This window comes from Falco cherrug, chromosome 1 (assembly GCF_023634085.1).
Source record: "Falco cherrug isolate bFalChe1 chromosome 1, bFalChe1.pri, whole genome shotgun sequence".
Classification (NCBI taxonomy): Eukaryota; Metazoa; Chordata; class Aves; order Falconiformes; family Falconidae; genus Falco; species Falco cherrug.
Window position 1 is genome coordinate 47,343,894 of NC_073697.1, and position 22,544 is coordinate 47,366,437.

The 22,544-nt window shown below is 36.7% G+C and overlaps 1 protein-coding gene across 9 annotated transcripts in view; it reads left to right on the top strand.

The window, feature by feature from the left end:
• NSD2 (nuclear receptor binding SET domain protein 2) overlaps nt 1–22,544 on the top strand; it is a 102,507-nt gene that overhangs the window by 47,469 nt on the left and 32,494 nt on the right. For all 9 annotated transcript variants that reach the window (XM_055722333.1, XM_055722343.1, XM_055722363.1 and 6 more), the window contains 5 exons: nt 8,839–9,004; nt 14,462–14,628; nt 14,947–15,438; nt 20,159–20,303; nt 21,304–21,381. In XM_055722333.1, the coding sequence (XP_055578308.1) occupies nt 8,839–9,004; nt 14,462–14,628; nt 14,947–15,438; nt 20,159–20,303; nt 21,304–21,381 (1,048 nt within the window). The remainder of the gene's footprint in view (nt 1–8,838; nt 9,005–14,461; nt 14,629–14,946; nt 15,439–20,158; nt 20,304–21,303; nt 21,382–22,544) is intronic.

Here is a 22,544-nt window from a genome sequence, read left to right on the forward strand (position 1 = left end):
ATTTTGACGGCCCAGTGCAAGAAGGAAAACTGGATCTTGCACAGACCAAACAAGCCCTACTGCACTTGTATGAAGAAGGGAAGTCAATTTGTGACTTCGTAAGAGCAACTAAGGCTAGAAAAGCTTGGGTTTGTTTCTTTGTTGTTGTTTTGTTTTGATAATGTCAACCTGAGTGTAGGTTGAGGATGCTAGTGATGACCTAAAAAAACTTGGGATCTTGGGTCTCATGGAATTGACAGCACTTTGATAATGTGCTTCGTGATGTTTTATTGCAATGTCTGCCCTATTTTAATTTAATGTGGGGTTGGGGCATTTCTGCTTGGGGTTTCCAAGGTTTTCTATACATCCTTATTGCTGAAAATAAAGAAATGTTTCAGGAATATGCTTCAGCATTGCCAAATCAAGGTAATGTCTATTTAGGGTTTTTTTTTGGTTTTTAACCCCCCACTTGCCCTTAGGTTGATAAACACTGATCATGTTTACTTGCCTTCAATCTGTAGAAGAGGAGGACCTACTAGGTATATGTAACAACACAACCTGGACAGAGACCTCTTGTGCCTGCTTTTAGGTATGCAGATTCATTTTAAAGCTCTAATCTCAAAGGCAAAGTAGTACTTTGACTGTCACATTATTAGTTAACTAACAGAGCCCCTTTATGCCAAGTCAGTATTTGTTCTGTTTAAGCCTAGACAACTTCTTTCAGAAGTGTTCTTGTTGCAAAAAAGTATCAAGGTAAGTAGCTACCTTCATCAGAAAACAAATGTTCTGTAAATCTGGGTGCCTCTTTGCAGTATTAGCTAGGCTTTTTTTTCTGTCTTTTACCAAGAATATTAGGATTCAGAACACATCTGCCTGTGCTACCTTGGATGTTTGTGGGCTGTCAAGAGGAGGGTATCTGTTAAAGTGTTTTGGAAAAACTTTCCTACTGAACTCTATAAGGGTATGGGGAACCGCTATGAGTAAGGCCCCGATAACAGATTCCTTTGTACATGCAGATAACAAAATACATATGGATATGGCATTCTGAAAATCTGTAGGTATTCCGAGATGATTAACTTTCATTCTGTTATCCTATGTGAAATTCATATGGAAATTATTCAGAAATAACTGTTTCCTGTGCCAAACTTCATGGCTCTACAGTTATGCTTTTCCAGACTTCTGTAGCATCTCATATCTACACTGTCTTACATACCCAGATACCACATCAAAAGTTTAAATTTTTGAGGGTGGATGAAGGTTAGAGAAGTTGGATGTAGGCAGAAATCTTTTTCTAATACCCAGTATAAAAGAAGGTTTCATTCATTCTGATCAACCTTATCTAATTTCTGAAACATGGAACCTCTCAATAATAAGCATGTAACTTAAAATTTAAGAGGTCATCTAAATGTAAATGCAGAAATTCAGTAAAGCAGCTGAAAGAAACTGCTCTCTACATTTTTAAGGAAGATTGAGGGTTGGGAAGCGTTCCATAACTTGCATTTTACTGGATCTGTCTTTGAATGATTGAATCTGTTTCTCTTCAACTCTTAATTCTGGAAAAAAGCATTTTAGCCTAGTTACTAAAATACCGTGTTATTTCTAAAATACTTGCTCATATTGTGTCTGTTTAAAGGGAGATTGCTGATGTGGAGAGACAGATTTTTTTAAAATGTAAAAGCATCTTAAAAAAATTTCTCATCTCCTGGAGACTTGCTTATGAGGGAACCAAAGCCAGAAAAAAAAGCAAAATGTAACCAGGAGTTCAGTGGTTGATTTGAAATACAAATTTGAGCTTTCATCTTGTTTTAAAATCCATAATCTACATTATGAATTCCTGTTTAACTTAGATTTTTATGGTCTTCTGCTTTCTTTCCCTCTTGGAGGGGAGGGTCCTGCATGGTAATAACATGCTGTCCACGAACTGCTTTAGACAAATTTGTGGAAAGAAATGGAGGAAACAAACCTGTTGTCATGAAACTTGTATTTGGTTTCAAAGAGCCTCAGCCAGCACAGAAAAGTTTTTTGGGGATCTGCAAGTAGAACAGTAATTTTCTTCAGCCCTTTTGTCCTCTTTTTCTAAAGCTTTAGCATCTAAGTACATTCAAGAAAAACAAATCCTAGTTGTGGCAGGATGACTCAAATGTAGTGTCTTCTGCAAATATAATTCTTAATACTGCCAGACTTGACTCTCTTTTAGTAATACAAGGGAAAAGAAGTAAGTGCTTAGTAGTAGAAGAAAGGAAAACGTAACTTGAAGAAATAAATTTAATGTAATTGCTCACAAAATTGAATTTGGAAGGTTTTAGTTAAACGTCTGGCTTGGTATAAAACAGTTAGAAATCTGAAAAACTAACACACCAGCCCCTGATATAGTTTGTTAAATTTTTTTGGTTTTGATCTGGACTTTTCATGTCTTCTTCCCCCTCAGTCTTTACCTCTCTGCACAATATAATGCATGTTTTAAGAGTGTTGCAGATGTGATTGTGCAGAGGCTGATGCAATGGCCTTTTGAGGGCAGCAGTCCTTGGATGCTCTATTGAAATGTCCCTTTTTGTTTTACTGAAGATGGAACCTAAAACTTTGCCAGCTCACTGCTTTTTTCATAGTATTTCCTTGTTCTTCTCCATTTTGTAGTAATAATTCAGCGTTTTCTCTTAATCCTCTTGTGAGGGTCTGGTTTACTCTTCAGTCTTCTGCCTGAAGTATTCCCTCTGTAGGCAGTGGTTTGCTGGAACTGTAATGACACAACATTCTTACATGAAATAATAAACATAACAAGACAAAGTGCAAAAACTTATTTTTATTCTTAATACTTTCAGTGACTTGTGCTTTACTACCTAAATATACTCCCCACATCCCAGAAGGTGGGAGCTATTTGGATGAACATGGGGCCTCTAAGGATGTGTCCTTCTGGGATAAACAGATGAACTGTAATATGTGAGTTATATTCTTAAAAAAAAAACCACCCCAAAACCAAACACTACAGCATTTATGTTTGTGATGATACTGTATTTTTATATCATTTAGAATGAACACTGGCCTTTTCTTAACAGTGTTAAGTTGCCACCCTGTTCATTCAAAGCAATAGTGTATATTGAGGGTTTTGCAGGGATTTTAATCAGCTGTAGTTGTAATTTTTGGTTTTGAAGTGATTTGACTTCACGAGTTTTTTGTCCTCTGTCACATAGTGAGAAAAAGCTGTTTCTCTGTCCTGAATGACAGGACATCATTCATTGGGAAAGTAACTGCATTCCTTCGTTCCTTTGCCTGAAGACTGGATGGTGATTGTCTTTTGTCAAATGAAATTCCTGAATTTTTCAGGAAGCAAGAGCTTTCCTAAGAACATAATTGTGATGGTGGTTTTTCAAGGAAGAAACATTTGGAATCATTGCCCTATTACATATTTTGTTTGTTGGCTTGTTTATAGTGTCCTTAATCATTGGTGAGTTCTGAAGTGACAGAACAGCATTACAAAACTAAACTTTTCTGTTCTGTTGTTCCTTTTGTGTCCAGACAAATTTACCACCTCTCCTGAACCTCTGAAAGGAATGAAGTTTGTTCTACAACCATTTCCTTAGTTCACTATCTTTCCTGATAGAGAGGCAAGAGAAGAGAAAACATTTTTACTTTTATTTTTATTACACAAGCCCATGGGAGAAAATAGGAGTGTTGGTGGATGAAGCACAGCACAAGTAGATAGCAGGACCAGAAAAATATGTGGGTTTGGTCAGCAGGCAATGTTACCTTTCCATAGTTAAGAACATGCTTGACTGTCTGTGTGTTCTGACTTTGATTCAAAGTATGGTTTAATTGCATATTCTGTTTAGGGACCTTGATTATTTTTAGTTTCTTTGCAATGCTAGTAGATTGTTTTTTATTTTGGAGTACAAGCAGACCACCAGCAGTCTGTGTTTGTAGCATGACTGCCTATTGTAGTGCAGTCCAGTAGAAGTTCTTTGATATAGGATGGAACTGAATTGAAAATGAAAACAGAAAGGAGGATATCAGATATCTGCAAGTTGTTCAATATGTACTTCCCTGTTAGGGAGAGCATTTACAGGTTTTACTTGTCCTAATTGTTGTTGTGTTTGGTTTTGTGTTGTGGTGTTTGGGTTTTTTTTGTTTGTTTGTTTTGTCCAATATTAAGTTCTGGTGGTGTATTCATTACCAGTTCTCAACATCGTTCTTTGTTTAATCCCTTTTTGACAATTTACAGTTCGATGAAGATATTTTTAATCATTTCTATAGCTTTCAAGTTTGTATAGTGAAATAGTAGCTTTTTGATGCTTAAGGTAATTTTTAATAATTTTGAGGGATTATAATTCCTTGCGTATATACATAAAATAGATAATGATAATATTAGTATCTCTACCACTAATCACTTTAAGAGAAATAAAGTTATCTCTCTCTTGACACCAACTAGTAAGCCTTTTAGGTATTTGGGTTTTTTAAAATTACCTTTGTCCCTTGTTTACTAAACACTCATCATGGTGTTTTCATAACAGAGTCTACAAACAAACCTAAAGCTCTTAGTACAGCAAAGGTGCTGCCCTTAAAGGTGTTTTTCTTTGGTAATTTTAAGGTAGTTTTAAGATTTAAAATTACCCATCACTCACTGTGTGTTCTTGCACCGTCATATTCATTAGTCAGACCAGAACTAAATGGAAACTGATTGGATTTTTTTGATCAGTTGTAGGCAAAGTTAATTAAATACCAATGTTTTCTATAGCCAGGCCATTTCTCTGGGCTGATAGGATGCTGACAGCATTGTCATAAAATCTTCTCAATCTGCCTGTCACTCATGGCTTATGAAAGTGTTGAGTGAAATGACAAACAAATCTGTGAAATGTTAAGGGAAGAAGAAAGGCATTACTTTTTTTTTTTTCTTTTTCTTTTTTTTTTTTTTTTTTTTTTTCCTTCTCAGCCTGTTGCAGCTGCTGGCCCCAATGAATTTTCAAGGATACTGGTACTCTCCAAGGCATAATTTCTCACGGAAAAACTCATTTGTAATAAGGGAGTTAACTCCTTTCCACACTCTGTGCCCTCATGGACAAAATAAACTTAACATCCATTTAGCTGCCTTTCAGAGCCAGTCTTTCATTAGGATACTAATCGAGAAAGCCTGGAATTACGATGTCTGCCATACTGAGTAGTGCAGAGCCTGTCAAATGGTCTGTGTATTCAGTGTTAGGGCTGGTCTGTGGGGGGCTCATCACCTGCTCACCGAGGCTTTGATTGCCTGTCTATGTAACTTCTCTGCAGTCTACTGTTTGAAAGGGGAAAAAAAATGCTGAAATTCTTTCCCAAAGTAGAAAAGAAGTACAATCACAAGCTTTTTCTTTCTGTTTAGCATAACTGGTTTAAAGTTTCGGTCTAAGGTAATTGAGGTGGCAGTTACCTTGGAGGCTACAGGGCTTGCCTATAATTGAGGAAGGAGAAGGAGGGGAAATTCTGGAACTGAATGTATGTTTACTTCTGTCAAAACTGCAGTAAAAGGTAACAGGATAGGGTGTACGCAGAGCAGTCCGGGCTTACTTAGCAATGACGGCAAGCAAAGACTGTTCTGTGCTCTTCTGCAGCACGGAAAGCCCAACAGGTTTTGCTTTATTTACATGTATGGATAGGATATCTAGTTAAAGGAGAACAATTTTCAAGAAATGAAGTGCCAGAAAGATGTAGAGAACCAAGAATTTAGGGGAAGGTATTTTAAAGTAGTTTGATTTTGTGTGACGTTCCCTTGCTTTACAGTTATGCTCTAAATCGGGAGTCTCCTATCTTAATTTGCTTGCTTAACTATCATCACAGAAGGAATTGATGGGCTATGGCAGGAAGAGGTATTCCCTGTCTTCTAGTGCAGTCACACAGACCACCAAAAGAGCACTTCGAGTCCTGCCTTCTCGTCTTGCACAGATGCATAGTCAGATGCCCTGTTTTGTCTGACTATATATTATTAGGAATCAAAATTTACCTAAACAACAATTCCTGTTTTCTTCTGGAGGAAAAAAAAAACATTCAAGCCAAATTACTTTTTTCTATACCACTTTGCAATTTGAATGATGATCTGCTGTTCTTAAAAAGTGCAGAGTACAAGTACCTCGTAAAGAAGCTCCCACTGTTGTCATATGAGAACATAGACACCATCAGGGGACTGGATGGCAAATTTGTTTAGAAATGCCCTCTTCCACCCATCCCATCAATAAATTAAAAAACCCAACCTGGATACTGAAGTGAAATTATGCATGTGACTGCCTTCCATTATCTAGCATCTTCTGGTGTTTTAAAAGAACTTAAATAGTTAAGCATTTAATGCTCTGCTGGCAGAAATGTTTTTGAGAGGAGTGTTGAAGAGATGTTGGTGTCATACAGCTGCTTGTCTCAGAAGTACATGACAGGAATTTCAGCTCACTGTTCAGTGTTGAGATACGTATTAAATAGAGTAATTTCTAGAATGAGAAAGTGCATCAGAGTGATGTGGAGAAGTAAGATGAAAGTGAACGAGTTCATGGTGATATTATCTATGGGTTTTAAAAGAATTTTTTTAAGAGCTCATATGACAATAGATTAATTCTGTGCTGTTCTTTTAGACTGCACATTTTATCAGTAAAACAAAAAGCATAAACACAGCAGGCATTATATAGATAAAACTTGCAGGTTTTATCAGAGCCTGTAATTTTTTTTTACTGTCATCCAGTATAGTACAAGAATTCTGGGCATTTTTAAAATTTGCGAAGTGCTTGTTAGATACATTGAAATGCGATGTTCACCCTTGTACTGCCACCCTTTTTAGATTATGCTGCAATAAGAAGCACTGCTAGAGCCTTTTCATTATTCCAGCCAGTTCCCTCTCAGACAGTAGTCGTAAATCCTTGCAGCTTAGTTGCACTTTCTGAAAAATACAGGGACTCATAAATTAAAAATGAGATTCAGAATCCTGAGTAACTTTTACATTTCTGAAAAGTTAACTCACTGAAAAATATTTTCATCCCACCTCTTTAGTTTAACTGCTGAATTCATTTTGTGTGTGTTAGGATTAATGTTTTTCCAGACCTGTTCTCAGCATGTATTTCTTAATTTTTAGCTTTTAAGCATAACTTTTCCTGTTACGTTTAACTGCTAGAAGCAGCATTTGATTTTTCACATCTGCTTGGAATCTTTTAGGTCTATTGAGAGTGCTGGACTTGAGGCAAGCTCAGTGAGAAGGGTTTTCTGAGAGTCTTACAGAATCCTTAGAGAGCCAAAAACCTTGAGACATGGGAACGTGGCTCTAGCTAGAGGCACATGAACCAAGTCTGAATTAATCAGAAAAGCTGAATCACTTGATGAGTAACTGTCCCTAATGATCAGATGACATAGCATCATGTGTGTTTACCAGGCACAGCTTTCAGAGCTTTGAGGAAAGAAGTTTCTGAATACATTAAGCTTTAGGTTTTTTGACTGGATGTACTTCTGTGTTTGAGTTGCAAAAAAATCTCTGTGTTGTTGCAGCACATCAAAGTTTTTTGTTGTTTGTGTTTGGAAAATAATGTGTAATTAGTTATGGTAGTATTCTGTGGATTTAAAAACCTGTACTAAGTAACCTTATCTACTCTGGGTCAACATAGTGCTTCAAATACTTGTTTCTGCATTCTAGATTTCTGGTTTCTTAAAGGTGTTCTCTCTTCTTGCCACTTTAATTAGTTAAACCAGAATTTTGCTCCAGCTCTAACATTAAAACTACTGAAAGCCTGAAGCTTTCATCCGCCTTCTGTATGTTAAACTATTTAGGACTATAAAAATGAAAAATCAAATTAAAAATGTGTGTTTGGTTGGTTTTTTTTTTGTAAGCTATCTGTAATGTGACACTTTCTCTGCTTTCTTACATCCAGAGTTAGTGCTTACCTAGATAAAGGCATTCGTTATTTCTATCAAAAGAACAGATGAAGCCAAAAATACAAAATGTACTTAACTTGATGAAATGGTTTTAGTTGGTGAATAAATGTCTGTGTTGCTGAACTTTGCTATAATGCAGTTAAAATGTGTATCTATTGTAGAGGAACACAAAACTCCCTTGTACTTAAAGCTTTCACTTGGAATGGAAATAGTTCTGTAATTGTTTTCCAATACCTAAAATAGCTCTAGAGCACCAGCTGAGCACTCACAAACTTTTACTGCTAAAAGTGGAACAGAAAAAGAAAATCTTGCAAAAGGGTGTGGGGAAGGGCTTATGTCACAAATTCTCAGTATGTAGAAAGACAGAGTTCAGGGGTTTTTAACTGGGTATTTATGTAATTTCTATTCAGACATAAAGACAGTATTTCAGTCTTCTAGTTAGGGATTTTTTTAATTTTATTTTTTCTTAAATCCAAGAACACTTTTGTGTATATGCTGCTAAACTTAATAATACTCAATACAGAGGGAGGTTGGCTCTTCCACAGCTACATCCAGTGCTCAGTTAATGTGTTTGAAATTAAACTAAGCATTCCTGATGGTCTCAGCAGTTACTTGAAAAGATAAAGGCAAACCACAGCTTACTAGCCAATATTTCTAACTAAAACCAAGAACATAAATGGAACTTGGATTTTTTTTTTTTCTGAGAGAACAAAAATTGCAATGTAAACTTTTTATTACATGTGTAATATAATTATTGCTTGTTAGTAAACATGATAGCTCTTTGTTCTGCTGAACTGTTTCTTACTTCCCTCCTTCCATTACCACTCTGTGTTTTTACATATAATGAGAATGTTTAAACAGAGTATGAACTGTAGTTTGTTGTTTATTTTTGTGTGCTGTTTAGTAATCCTAGTGCACATCTGGAGAAATATGGTGATAGTTTTTTGTTTTGTTTGTTTTTTGGTTTGTTTATTTTTTTAATCTTTTAAGGCTCCTGCTAAGAGGGATCCAACTCAAAGTATCATCAAAGAAGACAAAGTCCATCTGTTGAAGTATAATATAGGAGATCTAGTGTGGTCAAAAGTGTCTGGTTTCCCATGGTGGCCATGTATGGTTTCTGCTGATCCTGTTCTTCATTCCTACACTAAACTAAAAGGTATGTGAGTGTTGCTACAAACTTCCAGATTTCTTCAGGTATACATAACCATTATTTCGGGAAAATTCTGTTCTTCATTGTGTCTATTCAGTTGTATCAGTAACTGAATCAGCTCCATTTTGACAAGAGGAATGTTAAAATCAGGTGAATGCTATTCTTGAGCATATAGCAGACAGAGCCTTTTTTCCACTCTTCATCTTTTTAACTCGAAACATTCTCCAAAATGTATCAAAATTGTGATCTATGAAACTGTGTGGAGTCTTATTAAAAAAATTACCTGATGGTACTTTCCAATGTTTTTATGGAGAGGCTTGGAGAAAGTGATATGGACTAAAAATTGTTTTGAAAGCTAATGGGAATTAAATACTCCTGATGATTATGCTTTAATAAAAGCAATCTGTAATTCAGGCAGCTAAATTTTCCGTGATTCACAGAATCAATACGGTTACCTACAGACAACATTAGTTGATTTGGAATGCAAGGATTACCAAGTGTTAGTGACATTGTTAAGTAGGAATCTGTACGATTTCTTAATCCTATTTGCTGCTTTGTTTTCTGTTCTGATAAGTGAAACTGTTGAGGCTTATCTGTGCTGGTTGTAGAATGATAAAATAGTACAGGCTGGAAAGGACCTCTGCAAGTCATACGGTCTCCAAGTTAGAGCAGGTTGCTCAGAGCCTTGTCCAGTCAAATATTAAATGCCTTCCAAGGATGGAGACTTTATAGCCTTTCTGGGCAACTTGTTCCAGCAGCTGGCAGCCTTTATGGCAAGAAGACTTTTCCCTTTATCTAGTTGAAATTTCCCTTGTTTCAACCTGTGTCCATTGCCTTTTATATTAGCACTGTGTGAATCAGGTTGATTAGGTACAATTTGCCCTTGGTGAGTCTGTGCTGGCTATTCCCAGACATCTTGTCTTTCATGTGCTTGGACATGTCTTTGAGGAGAATTTGCCCTGTTATCTTTGTAGGCATTGAGAGTAAGCTAGTCAGCCTAGCTTGTAGTTCCCCCAGATTGTTCCTGTTTTTCTTGAACAGAGGTGCAATGTTTGCAATGTTTGCCTTTTTCCAGTCATTGGGTGTCTCCCCTGATGGTTGTGGCCTTTCAAAAATCATAGAGGTCACTCTTGCAATCACACTGGCCAACACCTTCAGCTCCTTCTGAGGCATCCCATGTGGTCCCATAATCTCATATATGTCTGATTTGATGAAGTGCTCCCTGACTTTTCCATAATGTGTTGTGGGTAGTGCCTCTGCCTTACAGCCTTAATCAGTAGACTAAGGGACTTGGAGACTTGGGGACAGATGCCACAGTTTTAAAAAACAAAGCCCTGAGACAGAGAAGTCATAGAGTACCCCAGCCTGTCGCTCAGTCGCCTGCCCCAGTGAACATTCCTTAGCCTTCGTTTTGCTATGGTTGTATTTACAGAAGATCTTGCTGCCCATTGTATCCCTCACTAGTTTTAGCTCCAGCTGAACACTTTAAACTGTTTTTTATTGTGTTTATGCCAAACTGTACTGAAAATTTAGAAAATATGAAAACTGACTCAAGAAAACTTGCATATTAATGAGAAAAGCAAGAAGTTATTAGCAATATCAAACCAAAGTAGGAGCACGTTACCTTTGTTTTGATATTTATGCTTCTAAATACTTTCATGTATTTTGTTAGATCAAGTGAAAGTATTGGCTTCTGTTGTTACAAACAGAATAGGGCATTTCCTTGTTGCTAGAGACTGCAGTAGCTTTGAACTATGTATTTCTAAGTCTGGGAAAGGAGTTTTTGTTTTTATGTAGTTTTCAAGGGTTGCATTGAGAACTTGGAAAATGGACTAGAATATACAGCTGAAATTTGCATTGGAATTACAAATTTCCAGTGTGGAGGGACTGTAAGCATACAGGGTTAGAAATCAGAATAATCTTGACACTTTAGAGGTATGGTCTGAAAAACCATGCAGTTAGTAGCAGTAAGTGTTGGATTTTTATAGTAGTGGGTGATCAAGCTGGAAGATGAGTGGAAAGCTGCATTTTTGCAGGAAGGAAACAGAGAGTCATGATAATGCATTGTAGATTTCTCTGCAGAAAGACCACAGTCACACTGACATGAATTAATAGTGCTGCTTATAAAAAACCATAAAGTAGATCCTTTGCTTTTCCAGTGGCAATGCTTTGTTCATTTCCTCCTGTTTGGGCCATCTCATGTCAAGAAACATGGACCAAACAGAAGCTTCTGAGAACAGCATGAACAGAAATCTGGGAGTCTACCTGCACAGGCAGACTGGAGAAACTGGGGCTGTTTATTCTGAAAGGAGATGCTGAAGGAGAACCCAGTAACTGGCCTTAAATAAGTGACATGCAAAGAAGAGGCATAAACCCTTCCTGTTCCGGGGAGAAGAGAGTTTAGTAGCGATGAATATTTAGACTACATATTAAAAATAACTTGGAAGGGATAAACATAATGCAGCATTCAAATGGGTTGCCTGAAGAAATGGTGTGATCTCATTCATAGGAGTTTTTTAAGAACAAATTGAATGAAGATCTCTAGGATTATAGCTAGACTTGGTGTTGGTAGTAAACTAAATTTCTTCTTGGTAACCCTTTCAAGCATTCATGCAATTGCTAGAATGGTTGTTATAGACTCCTCAGACAAGTATTTCTTGTAGCAGTCTTTCAGAGTTTTGATCAGGCAGCCCCTCTGATTTTAGCCTTTGGATTATTAGGTCCATTATGAGATAGAAGAGCTGGATTTTGAGAGAAATAAAGCTGTTATTTTGTTCCTAACTGAATTACTCTGCTCCTTGAAAGGAGCAAGGTTTATGCTTCATTATCAAGAATGTCTGGTAGCTTTTTATAAGAAACTATAGAAATAGAACTAGCAAAAAAACAATGTCATGCATTTGAACGTAACCTGTGGAGTACTAACAGAAAGAAAGGCCCATGTACTTGTGAGTTGCTAACTTCCATCTATTTGAAGTAATACAGATGATGGCCACTTCTGATATGTGCTCTGGAGTTGGCTTGGGGCCTGCCTTCAGGAGGTTTCACTAGGTTTGGGCAACCATCATGACTGATGAATGCACACTGATGTGCTTATTCCCATCAGTATGTAGCTCCAGTCTTGTATTATCTTCCACCTACCATTCAGAGTTGAGGCACTATCAAAAGCCTCCTGTTCCAAACAGAAAAGTTCTTTTATCTGGAAATTGTAGAAGTATTCAGCTAGCTCTCTGTATTTCTCATTTCTAGGATAGGATATATGGGATATATAGATCAAAACAGCATTTATAAACAATCAGTGTTTCTGGATGCTAATACTTGATTTTGTCATTCCAGCTGGTTAGGCTTAAAAGTTTGTAACTTTTGACTTGGGGGGATGTACATTTTCATGTAAAAAGACCCATACCGAGTCAGACTAAAGCTCCATCGCATTCAATATCCTGTCTCTGACTGTGGTCAACCACAGATGCTAGGATACAGAAAAAGACAATAGTGGTGGGTCCCCAGCATACTCTCCCAAACCTTCAATAACTAGTGGTTCCAGAATTCTGAGCCAGAAATTATGTCTTTGTATATAACAGCCCTTAATGAATTCCATTATTTTATCCAGGAGCATTGATCCTGTCTTCAGCCCACTGAAGATACCTGAAGGTACATGATTAGGTTCAATGATTCTGGTGGTAGGCACTATTGTTGAGACTCCTTAATTAGGCAGTTACAGCTTTCCAGTGTTACATTGTAAAAGGAATAGAGTGTCTGTGTCTGCCTGGAGCTGGGCTGTTGGCTGCTCAAGGGCAGATCTTTACAGGTGGTTGTAAACGTAGTCAGTGCCATCTCTCTCTGCAGCTAGGCCATCCTGGTAAAATACAAATATTATCCTTAATTTCATCATAGAGAGACTGACATTGGAACTCAGTAGTCCCTAGTCAAGCAACATTTTCTTGATGAGGACAAAGTAATTACTGTGCAAAAGAATTGCTCCTGACTGCATTACTGGAACAGGTATTAGACTACTGGATTAGATGTATGATGCATATAGTCCCAAGACCTTTCCCTGTGCCATTCCTCTAGATTCTCATATCTGATCTCAAATGAGTCATCATTGTTCTTGTAGCTGTCATGTATGTTTTATATATATATATATATATATATATATATATATATATATGTTTATGTATGTAATGGCTAGTATATATATATATGTAATGCTTAATAAAACTTATGCACATACCATTTATTAGGTTGATTTCATATTACCAGTCCAGATTACATATCTTGAGACAAGATCGAGCCTCTTTAAAAATAACTATTGGCTGAGTAATTATGAAATGAAAGTTCTTTCTAAGTCTGGAAACCTCATTAATAATAGTGCATGAAGCAATCAACTAGATGTATTTGCTGATTAAGGCAGAAGAAATTGAGAATAACCTAGCAAAATCTAGACATAGAATGAAGACATCTGTAACAGAACTGTGACTGTAATTTGTTCTTACTGGGTAGACATCATTACCTCATTTCCTCTTCCTCTCAGACTATGTGTTAGACATACTAATGTGGTGACACCTTGAAGAACTATAGATACTGCAGGGGGTGTAACTGATCCTTGTCTAGCAGGATTGAATTTACAAACACAGAAGTGTGGATCGTTGCAGTTAAAACCTTTTCTATTTTTAAATGAGACCCTAACTTGAACACTTGGATGCCAAATCTGTGAGATTTAATTAAGCAGATGCTAGAGGACATCTTAAGTCTGATTCTCTTACCTTTTAGAAGTTCTTTGTTAACTGTGAACTTTGAATTTTGAAGGTGTTGTCTTCCCCCTTCGTTGTACAATAGCTGAGATCCTTAGAAGGGGAAGATTGTATGCTTATGTCTTACTACAGTGAGACAGTGTTCCTCTTTACAATCTTTGAAGAATGAATGTTTCTTGGCTAGGTTTCAGAATTGTTCTCATACCTTCCTTCTCTCCCTTCCACCATGCAAATCCTTTTCATTTCTGGCTTTGATTCCTTAAAAGCTTAGTTAAGATGAAGTTGTGACGGCAAGTGTTAAAACTAGCTAAGTATGTGTTTCTGATCAAGAATATTAAAAGATAAAATTTAGGTAAATCAGAAGTGAGGCTGGATGCACAAGCTATCCGAGCCTCGGAAACTTTTCCAAATGCAGAATTTTCAGAAACATCCAGACCTACATGTAAGTTAATATACATGGAAAGCACTGAAAGGCAATTGTAACCTTAAGTTAATTTAGCAAAGCATGTTCTTGTTTGGAATTAAACTATTGGGCTTTTGTATCAAACATCATAGCTCAGAGACTTTCAAGCCAGTTAAGTGGTTCTTGAAAGGTTGACCAGTTTTACTGTGCTTTTATCATGGTAACTATAGCAGCTTACAAAAGACTTCAAGTCTGAAAGTGTACAGAACAACCTAAGCTGTATTTTAAATACATTTTTTTTTTCTTTTTCAGGACAGAAAAAGAGTTTTCGTCAATATCATGTTCAGTTTTTTGGAGATGCCCCAGAGCGAGCCTGGATATTTGAGAAGAGCCTTGTGCCCTTCAAAGAAAAAGACCAGTTTGAACAGTTATGCCAGGAAAGTGCAAAACAAGCCCTCACTAAAGCAGAGAAAATAAAGGTAAGAGGCTACCAAATCAGACAAAATTTGCAGCTTTTTATTTTACTGTTACAGGTATGTAATAGATATTCTAGAAAGCTTTAAAGACAGCTTGTTTTACAGAGGCCTGTAGTCCTGTATTTCACTTACAGATGCAGAGGATGGGATGGTTTACCACTGTTGGTTATTAAAAATCAGTACTCTTTTGCTTTGTTGTTGATTCATGCATGGTGTCAGTACTATCAAATACACTTAATCTCCTGGAATTGTTCTGTGTTAGTGTTGGCATTTTGAAATCAAAAGTGGGCAGGTTTCTCACACTGTCATCTTATCTTGCAGATGTTAAAGCCTGTTTCAGGGAAGCTGCGGCCACAGTGGGAGATGGGTGTTAAACAAGCAAGTGAAGCAGTAGGCATGACAGTGGAAGAACGGAAGGCCAAGTACACCTTCATCTATGTTAGGGACAGACCTCATCTTAATCCTCGAGTGGCAAAGGAAGTTGGCATTGCTGTGGAACCGTTGGAGGAGATAGATGAGTCATCTTACTCAAATGAAGAAACCACTCAAAATCTGAAATCAATGAAGGAGTCTGGCATTCCTAACAAGAGGAGGAGAAGGACATCAAAATTGTCTGCCACTGATGATACGCAAGAAAGCAATCAGCCAGGGACTAAGAATACTACTCCTCAAAAGTCATCTGAACAGGCAGAATCCAAAAGAGGGATAGGCTCCCCTCTCAATAGAAAGAAAACTCCAGGATCTACTCCACGAAGCCGAAAGGGCGATGCAGTATCTCAGTTTTTGGTCTTTTGTCAGAAGCACAGAGATGAGGTTAGTCTCTTTTATTTATCATTGTTGATTGCCTCTTCTCATTTCTGTACTTCAAGAAGCTTCCTTAGTTGGCAAAACCCAGTTGTTACTGTAGAATCCATAATACTCTGGGCTTGACAAGGTATGCCTGCATCAAATCTTAGTCTAGACACAGAGAAAGAAAGGAATGTAGATGAGCAGTATAAACAAGATGATGATAATGCCCTTGTACTTTAAACATAAGTCATGTTGGTATCTTCCTACGTAATCTAATAGTCCTTTGTGTTAGCCATTTATTTTACATACATTAAAAAAATATAGTAGATATGCATGCATATGCTCATGCTGTTTATGGCAGTCTACTTGTAGTTAGTTTGTACATTCTTTCTGAAGATGTGGCTCAATTCCTTCAGTGTGTTCCCTTGTCTTTGAACTCCTCAAAAACTGTTTGCCTACCTAGATTTTTTTGCTGAGCTTCAAAAGAAGCTTGTTACCAAAGCTTGTGAAAATCACTATCAGTGTGCAGTCTGCTGGGACAGAAATTAGGTCCTCTTGAGAGGATTATGCTCCAAGACAAGATAGAATAAATAAATGCCTAATAACAACATTTCTTAGGAAGCCTCTTGGAAGTATAAAAACAGTACTGCTGTTCTAGCTCATTATTTCAAAGTCATGACCGTCATTTTTCTTCCTTACAACCCTCTGATCCATTTGCAGTACAATTCCATGCACCGAAAGAAGCATGAGTTCTCATTTTCTTGTAGCAGTGCTATTCCATAATACCCACAGAAGGACCAGAAAGTTAGTGGTGACATTGCCACACTCTTCAGCTACTGAATGGCTGACTTTGTTATAGGATAATTGCATTAGAAAACATTAATAGGTATGAATCTTATAAAGAAAAACTGAAAAACAAATTCCGTTATATGAAACTGAATTAATTGTGGTTCAACATAGGATCTTTTTAGATCATTGCAACTTAAGCTAGTATTAAGAATGAAAATGAATGCAAGATGACACATACCTTTTAATGTCTTTGGTTAAATTGAGAGAAGCATTGGCAGTTCAGTTTGTTGGTTCCGGGAAGGAAAGGGTTTTGTATTAAATACAGATTTTGACATACTCATTACAAAAAGCTGTATGGTAAATCATCTGTCTTATGTTTGAGAGGCATGAGTTCTATTTCCAGTTATTCTGTAAGTAACCTTGTGTCTTGTATAGTGGTAAGGGGGAATTTCCTTGGCCTCTAACATAGGTAGCAAGAAGTCTTGTGCAATACTGAGGGATGTGAAATTACTTCTGTGGAAGAAATGAGATTATTATGACTGGGTTTATGGACTTTTAGCCAAATATATCTTACCACAGAAGAGACATGATGAGTCTCTGATGTTATATTTCTGTTTTCTGTGCCAGTTATCAAGCTTCATTCCCTACTATGGTTATACTGTAATTCTCAAATTAATAGATGGAAAATATGAATACTATTGCAGTATTCAACACTGAGGAACTGCTATGTCTTCAGCATCATTTCAGGAAACTGAAAACTTTGCGTAAACTTGAAAGTCACACTGATGATAGTGCCTAATGCTGCAATTAAAGTAGAAGGAAGTAGGTTTCAAAATATTACATATGTTTACAGAGAGGACATCCTACCATTTCTGCCTAGAATACCTTAATAAGATCATTCATGAAAACCCAAATCCACCTGATTGTGTGATCCATTCTAATAGGTAGCAAAGCACTTCTGCACACAGAAGAGAACTAGGTTACAAAAAATGCAGATACAAGGTGGCTGCAGATAACAGTCCCTCTAACCGATCCCGATCAGGGCAGTAGAACTTGTCTTTCTCTTGATTCAAAATTAACTGGTGAAGTGGGGAAATACTGTTTTAGATATTCATGCTTTTTGTACAGAACCTAAGTTACCTGAGTTTAGTTAACACTTCCAGCCTGTCACATCGCTTTTAAAATGGCAGTTTTGTGCCTTCAGTGGAAGGTGGAGATTGTATCCAAACTAGTGTTCAGTTTCGCCTTTGTTTAGGCTTATCTGGTTCAATTTGCATGGTTTGCTTTCCATCCAAGGATTTGTTTTGTTGCTGTTGTAGATGTTCTGATGCTTTAGAAGGAGTTATAACATCGGCTAAGAAACAGACCTGGGTTTGAGCTACTTTATTGATGACATCTGAGAGTTCAGTGTATAGCTACTTGAGTATTTACATGTAGAAACTTAGAAGAAAGGGAAGTTATAGATCCAGAAGAGGCTCTCTGCCCCCAGACTATTGAAGGGATGGAAGTGAATGGAAACAAATGACTGAAGACTATATTCTTTTGGGACCTCTAATAATCACAAGCTCTCTCAAAAGTAGAGCCATTTCTGCTCTGTCTTGCTTGGAGACTAGCTTTGTATGGTAGTAGGACTCATGTATCAATTTGATTTTATTAATTACTACTTTTTGTGTTACTTTTTCTGGGGATAGGAGGGTGAGGAATAGTTGAAATTTTTAGAAATGAATGATGGCTGCTGGAAGACTGGATAAACTCTGCTGGAAGATGTTTTTAATGATTTAAGAGGCATGCTTCCCTGAGGGAGGCATTGAGAGCTTGGAGCACTTTCATGGTTGTAGTGACGCATTAAGTATTTTGTGCTGTTACCAAAAGAGTAAAGATATATTTTGTACTGTTGGCATTCTTACGTCCTTCTTCTGTGAAGTGTAATCATTGGAAGGGGGTGTCTGACTTGATAAAGGTGTTGTTCAGTGAGAGGCAGACAGCTATATGTTTATTAGTTCATTGATCTGGGCCTTATGTCTGTTTTGAGGTAAATTAAGATATGATTTCACTAGTAAGGGTTTGTAATTGAAGATTCCTGCATGTGTAAGGAGTTGTTGAACATTAAGACAAGTGAGAGTGAAGGTAATATGCTTTCCTTGGATAAGCTAGGACGCTTGGTCTAATTACCATGTTTTCCACAGCTATGGTGATACTAATTCCCAGATCCAAGAGAAGATCTTCCATGTGTTCTGTAGCACAGTTAGAGTAAGTGCCAGGGAGAAGTGCATGATTTTCATGTACGTCAAGATACCTGATACATCATTTCCAGTATGTATGCCAGGATTGAGTATTACAGTATAAAGACTTCAGAGAAGACTGCTGGGCATTTTCCTTGGGGGCCACCTTTGCAAGGATTCCTTAGCCATTAGGAATCATGAGTGTCTTTTTCTTATTTCACAGTGCTCCTATTCCGTTGAAAGTAGGTTTTATTTGTATTTTGGTGGGACTGGAGGTGATGTTAAACTGTATCTCATTTGTGTGAACAGGGCTAGTTATTTCTTAGAGAGTTAAATAACCCTGTGCCCTAGCTGAGCACAATGAACTATACGCTCAGCAGCAATAGTCAAAATTGAAACTAATTTCTTTTCCTAAAGAAGTGAGATTTGTGGGAGGGGTATCTTATAGGTCTGTCTATGTTCTCACCTCTCAAATTTGTTTTTTTACATTGCTGGATTTTAATCAAAATCTGAGTACAGGCTACCAAAGGTAGCTGTATTCCCCAAGCTATATGCAGATGGGTTATGGCACACAGAAGCAAGAGAACTCTTAGTTCTGTACTAGGAGAAAAATTACAGCATAAATTTCCCTGCTAGACATTGAATAATCCCAGTAGAAGAAAGGTGGTACAACTATTCTAACCCCCTGGAGAAGCTTTAGTCACACATGTATCCTGTTTGACAACACGAAATGCAATTTTAAGACACTAAGAAATTAGGTTTAATCATTTCCACTTACCACAGAAAACTTGTATCTGTTCTGTTGAATGGTGTTACTGTTTGAACGCATGGCTTTGTTGGCCTAGTTTTTATTGTACTCTATGATTTTGGCGTATCGGTTGCATCACTCCAGTAACAGGATTTTGGAGAATGCTAGGTAATGAGATGAGAGGGATTAATTTTAAAGCTACTATTTTATTTCTGTAGATCATACAGTGTTGGAGCTTTCTGACTTGTATGATTAATCAAATCTGGTTTTCCTTAAGCAGAAGTATGGGAATACTGAAGGAGTTTGAGAGGATTTTTTTCTTTGTTTTTATACTGGATTTTCTGTTTGTGTTGAATAAACTTCCAGAAACTCTCTTTAAATTCTGTGTTGATAAGATTTTGACACATTCTATGTGTCATGCTCATGTTACTAAGAAAAGATGCACAGCTTTTTGAGTTCTTAATAGTCATATATGTAGCATAAAATGATGTATTACATGTTACATCAAGTACTAGTTTATGTAAATTGCTCTTCTAAGGTAGGTGTAATGAGCTCTGGGTTTTAATGAGTTCTGTAGATTGATGGATGTCTTTCTAGGCTAGCATATATTCCTATATTGCTTGTCTGTCTTTTGTGGTACAGATTTAAACTTCATCAAGAAATTATACAAACTTTTGAATGACCACAAGACAAAATTTACACTGATCCAGTTTTTGAATGTGAAAAGGCAAATTAGATGCTTCCAAAATTATTCTTAATACTTCTAAATATGCTACCCAATATTTTTTTTCTTTAGAGAGACAGAGAACAAGAGAGAAGGGGTTATTCAAAGAAAAACTGGATACATGTTTTAATCTAGTTCTGTCTATAGCGGGAATGTTAGATAACTTGTTTTCATCCAGTTTTTCCAAAGCAATAGAATTGTGTACACCATTCTTTTCAATGGTCACCTTTTTTAAATACAAACCTGTTTCTGCATGTATAGGTGGTTGCTGAACATCCAGATGCTTCAAGTGAGGAGATTGAAGAATTGCTGGAATCGCAGTGGAACATGCTTAGTGAAAAACAGAAAGCTCGCTATAACACAAAGTTTGCCATAGTGACCTCTCCCAAATCTGAAGAAGACTCTGGTAAACGTAAAACTGTGCTAGTGTACTCTAACTAAATTTGATATACATAGTGGCGTTAAACTAAGCACATATTTGAGACCTGTAGGGAAAACAGCTTTCACACTGTTTTCCAGTTTTAATTCTTGGTGTTTGTGCCAATAGCAAAGGAATGCCAATGGTTACAATAAACGCAACCCATGAAGTCTACATTTCTTGCTCATTGTTCTGCAAAGTTGTTATATGTAAACCTTCTGCTGTTTAGAGATTGCTAATTTCTCATTCTTCTTCTGCCCATAAGCAGCTGCCATTGCATCCACTGCCTGTTATGAGTGGATGGTGGGAAGGGAAGTTGTGTTATTACTTGTAAAATCTGAGTTGTTTTTTTATAGAATAGTTAGGAAATGGTTTAAAAAGTTTAATCTTTTCTTCACTTATACCTAAAGTATATTACCTCATATCATTATCAACTCAGGAAGAAGTATTCCAAACTTTATTCTGAAACTTCCATCCATTTGGCATTTTATTGTGCTACTCAAAGCTTTTAGGACATTGTACAAGATTGCAAATATTTTCTTTTTTCTCCTTTTATTTTTTTATTGCTGTTGTCTAGCGTTTGGTTTTGATAAACGGTCTCAATTATTTTGCAAAATATTTGAGGGGGTTTAGAGTCACTTATGTGAGAAAGATGGAGGAAGGCAGTTTGGCATTTGCATGAACTTTATCAAATTTAACTAGCTATCGTTTTTCAAATTTAAATAGCTTTACAGCACTGCAAGAAGACATTATGGAAGTATTAGAAGCCTACAGGTGCTGCTTTGGGCAATGACAAGAATGAGAGGGAGTGTTTGAAAGTTTGTGAGACTTGGAAAAACTTGTATAAAAATGGCAGTCAGTTTTGTTAACTATGTGTGTGTGTGAAATAACATTTTGTGGAAAACTGAAAAGTTTTTAACTTTAAATTTTAAATGTGAAATATTTGGATATCAGTTTAAAAAAAAAAACACATTCTGTATCTCTCAAGGTTCATCATTGAAGAATATTGGAGAGGCCAAACGTAAAGTGTTTCAAGACTCACCTAAAAGGAGATCAAGATCCAGAAGTAATTGAAATTTGTGTTGTGTGCAAATAGTTCATCATTATAAGTAGCTATTGAGTGTATTTTTTTATGTAATCGCCCACGTATCATAATCTCTTTATTTTATCTCAGATGTTGTCTTCCTTGACATTAGAATTTTAATGGATCCCAAATTAAATATCTAAACACTGTAGTGCTGAATTTTGTTCACCTTCCTCAGTGTCATATTGCAAGAAATGTAATTGAAATTGTACCTGTACCAGGTGTTTCTAGTACATATATTGTGTACGTTTATAGTTATCTACAGATGAAAACATGTCAGTTCAATCGTTCCCCTACCCAAATCCTCTTATCTTAAACTTGAAAGAATATTGTGGGATTTTTTTTGCTGGCTTTTTGTAAGTAGCAGGTTCTCCTGGAGCCATTTCAATCTGCTTTGTGGATTCAGAGTCTGATAATAGAGTATGTCCTAGATTGTTTAGATAAGAACATTAATTTGAAAATTATCCATATTTTCAAGTTGCTATATTTTTAATATTTACAGCTATTTGTTCCCACTGGAATAAAATGCTTGTAGCAGTAGGGCAATTTTCAGTTAATATATCTGTGCCCCTGGAGCTTGCAATCTGTACTAATAATACTCTGTAGCTTCATAAAGTAGAGAGTACTGGAGAGTATAACAACATTGTCATTTCATCCTGATGAAGCAGACCACTTCCTAAACCTTCATCTATCTTTCTGAGGTAGAGAAAGTGCAAACAGTAGCTGAACCTGTGCAAGGGGTATGTAGGTCAGTCACTGACCTTTTGTAATTTAGCAGCTGCTTGAACTTCGTGGTAAACGATCATCTAAATATGTAAGTAAGTCCGTTGGTTTAAAATTACCAACATGATCCTGTTCTTAGGATTTTGGTTCACAAAGGAAGGGGATCTTACAGTCTCCTTTAAAATACAAGTAAACTTGTTAGAGAGAGTCTGAAACTGTCATACTAGAAGGAGAGAATTAGTCTCTGTGGTTGGTGATATCTTGTCTTTTCTAGAGGCCCCTTATTAGATGTCGCCAGTATCCTCATCTGTATCATTTGGAGAACTTAAAGGAGACTTAAGGAGGAGACTTAATTCATTTCAGTGATGAGACACTGTTACAAGTGGCAGGAGAGTTAAAAGCTGTATAGATTGATCATGTGC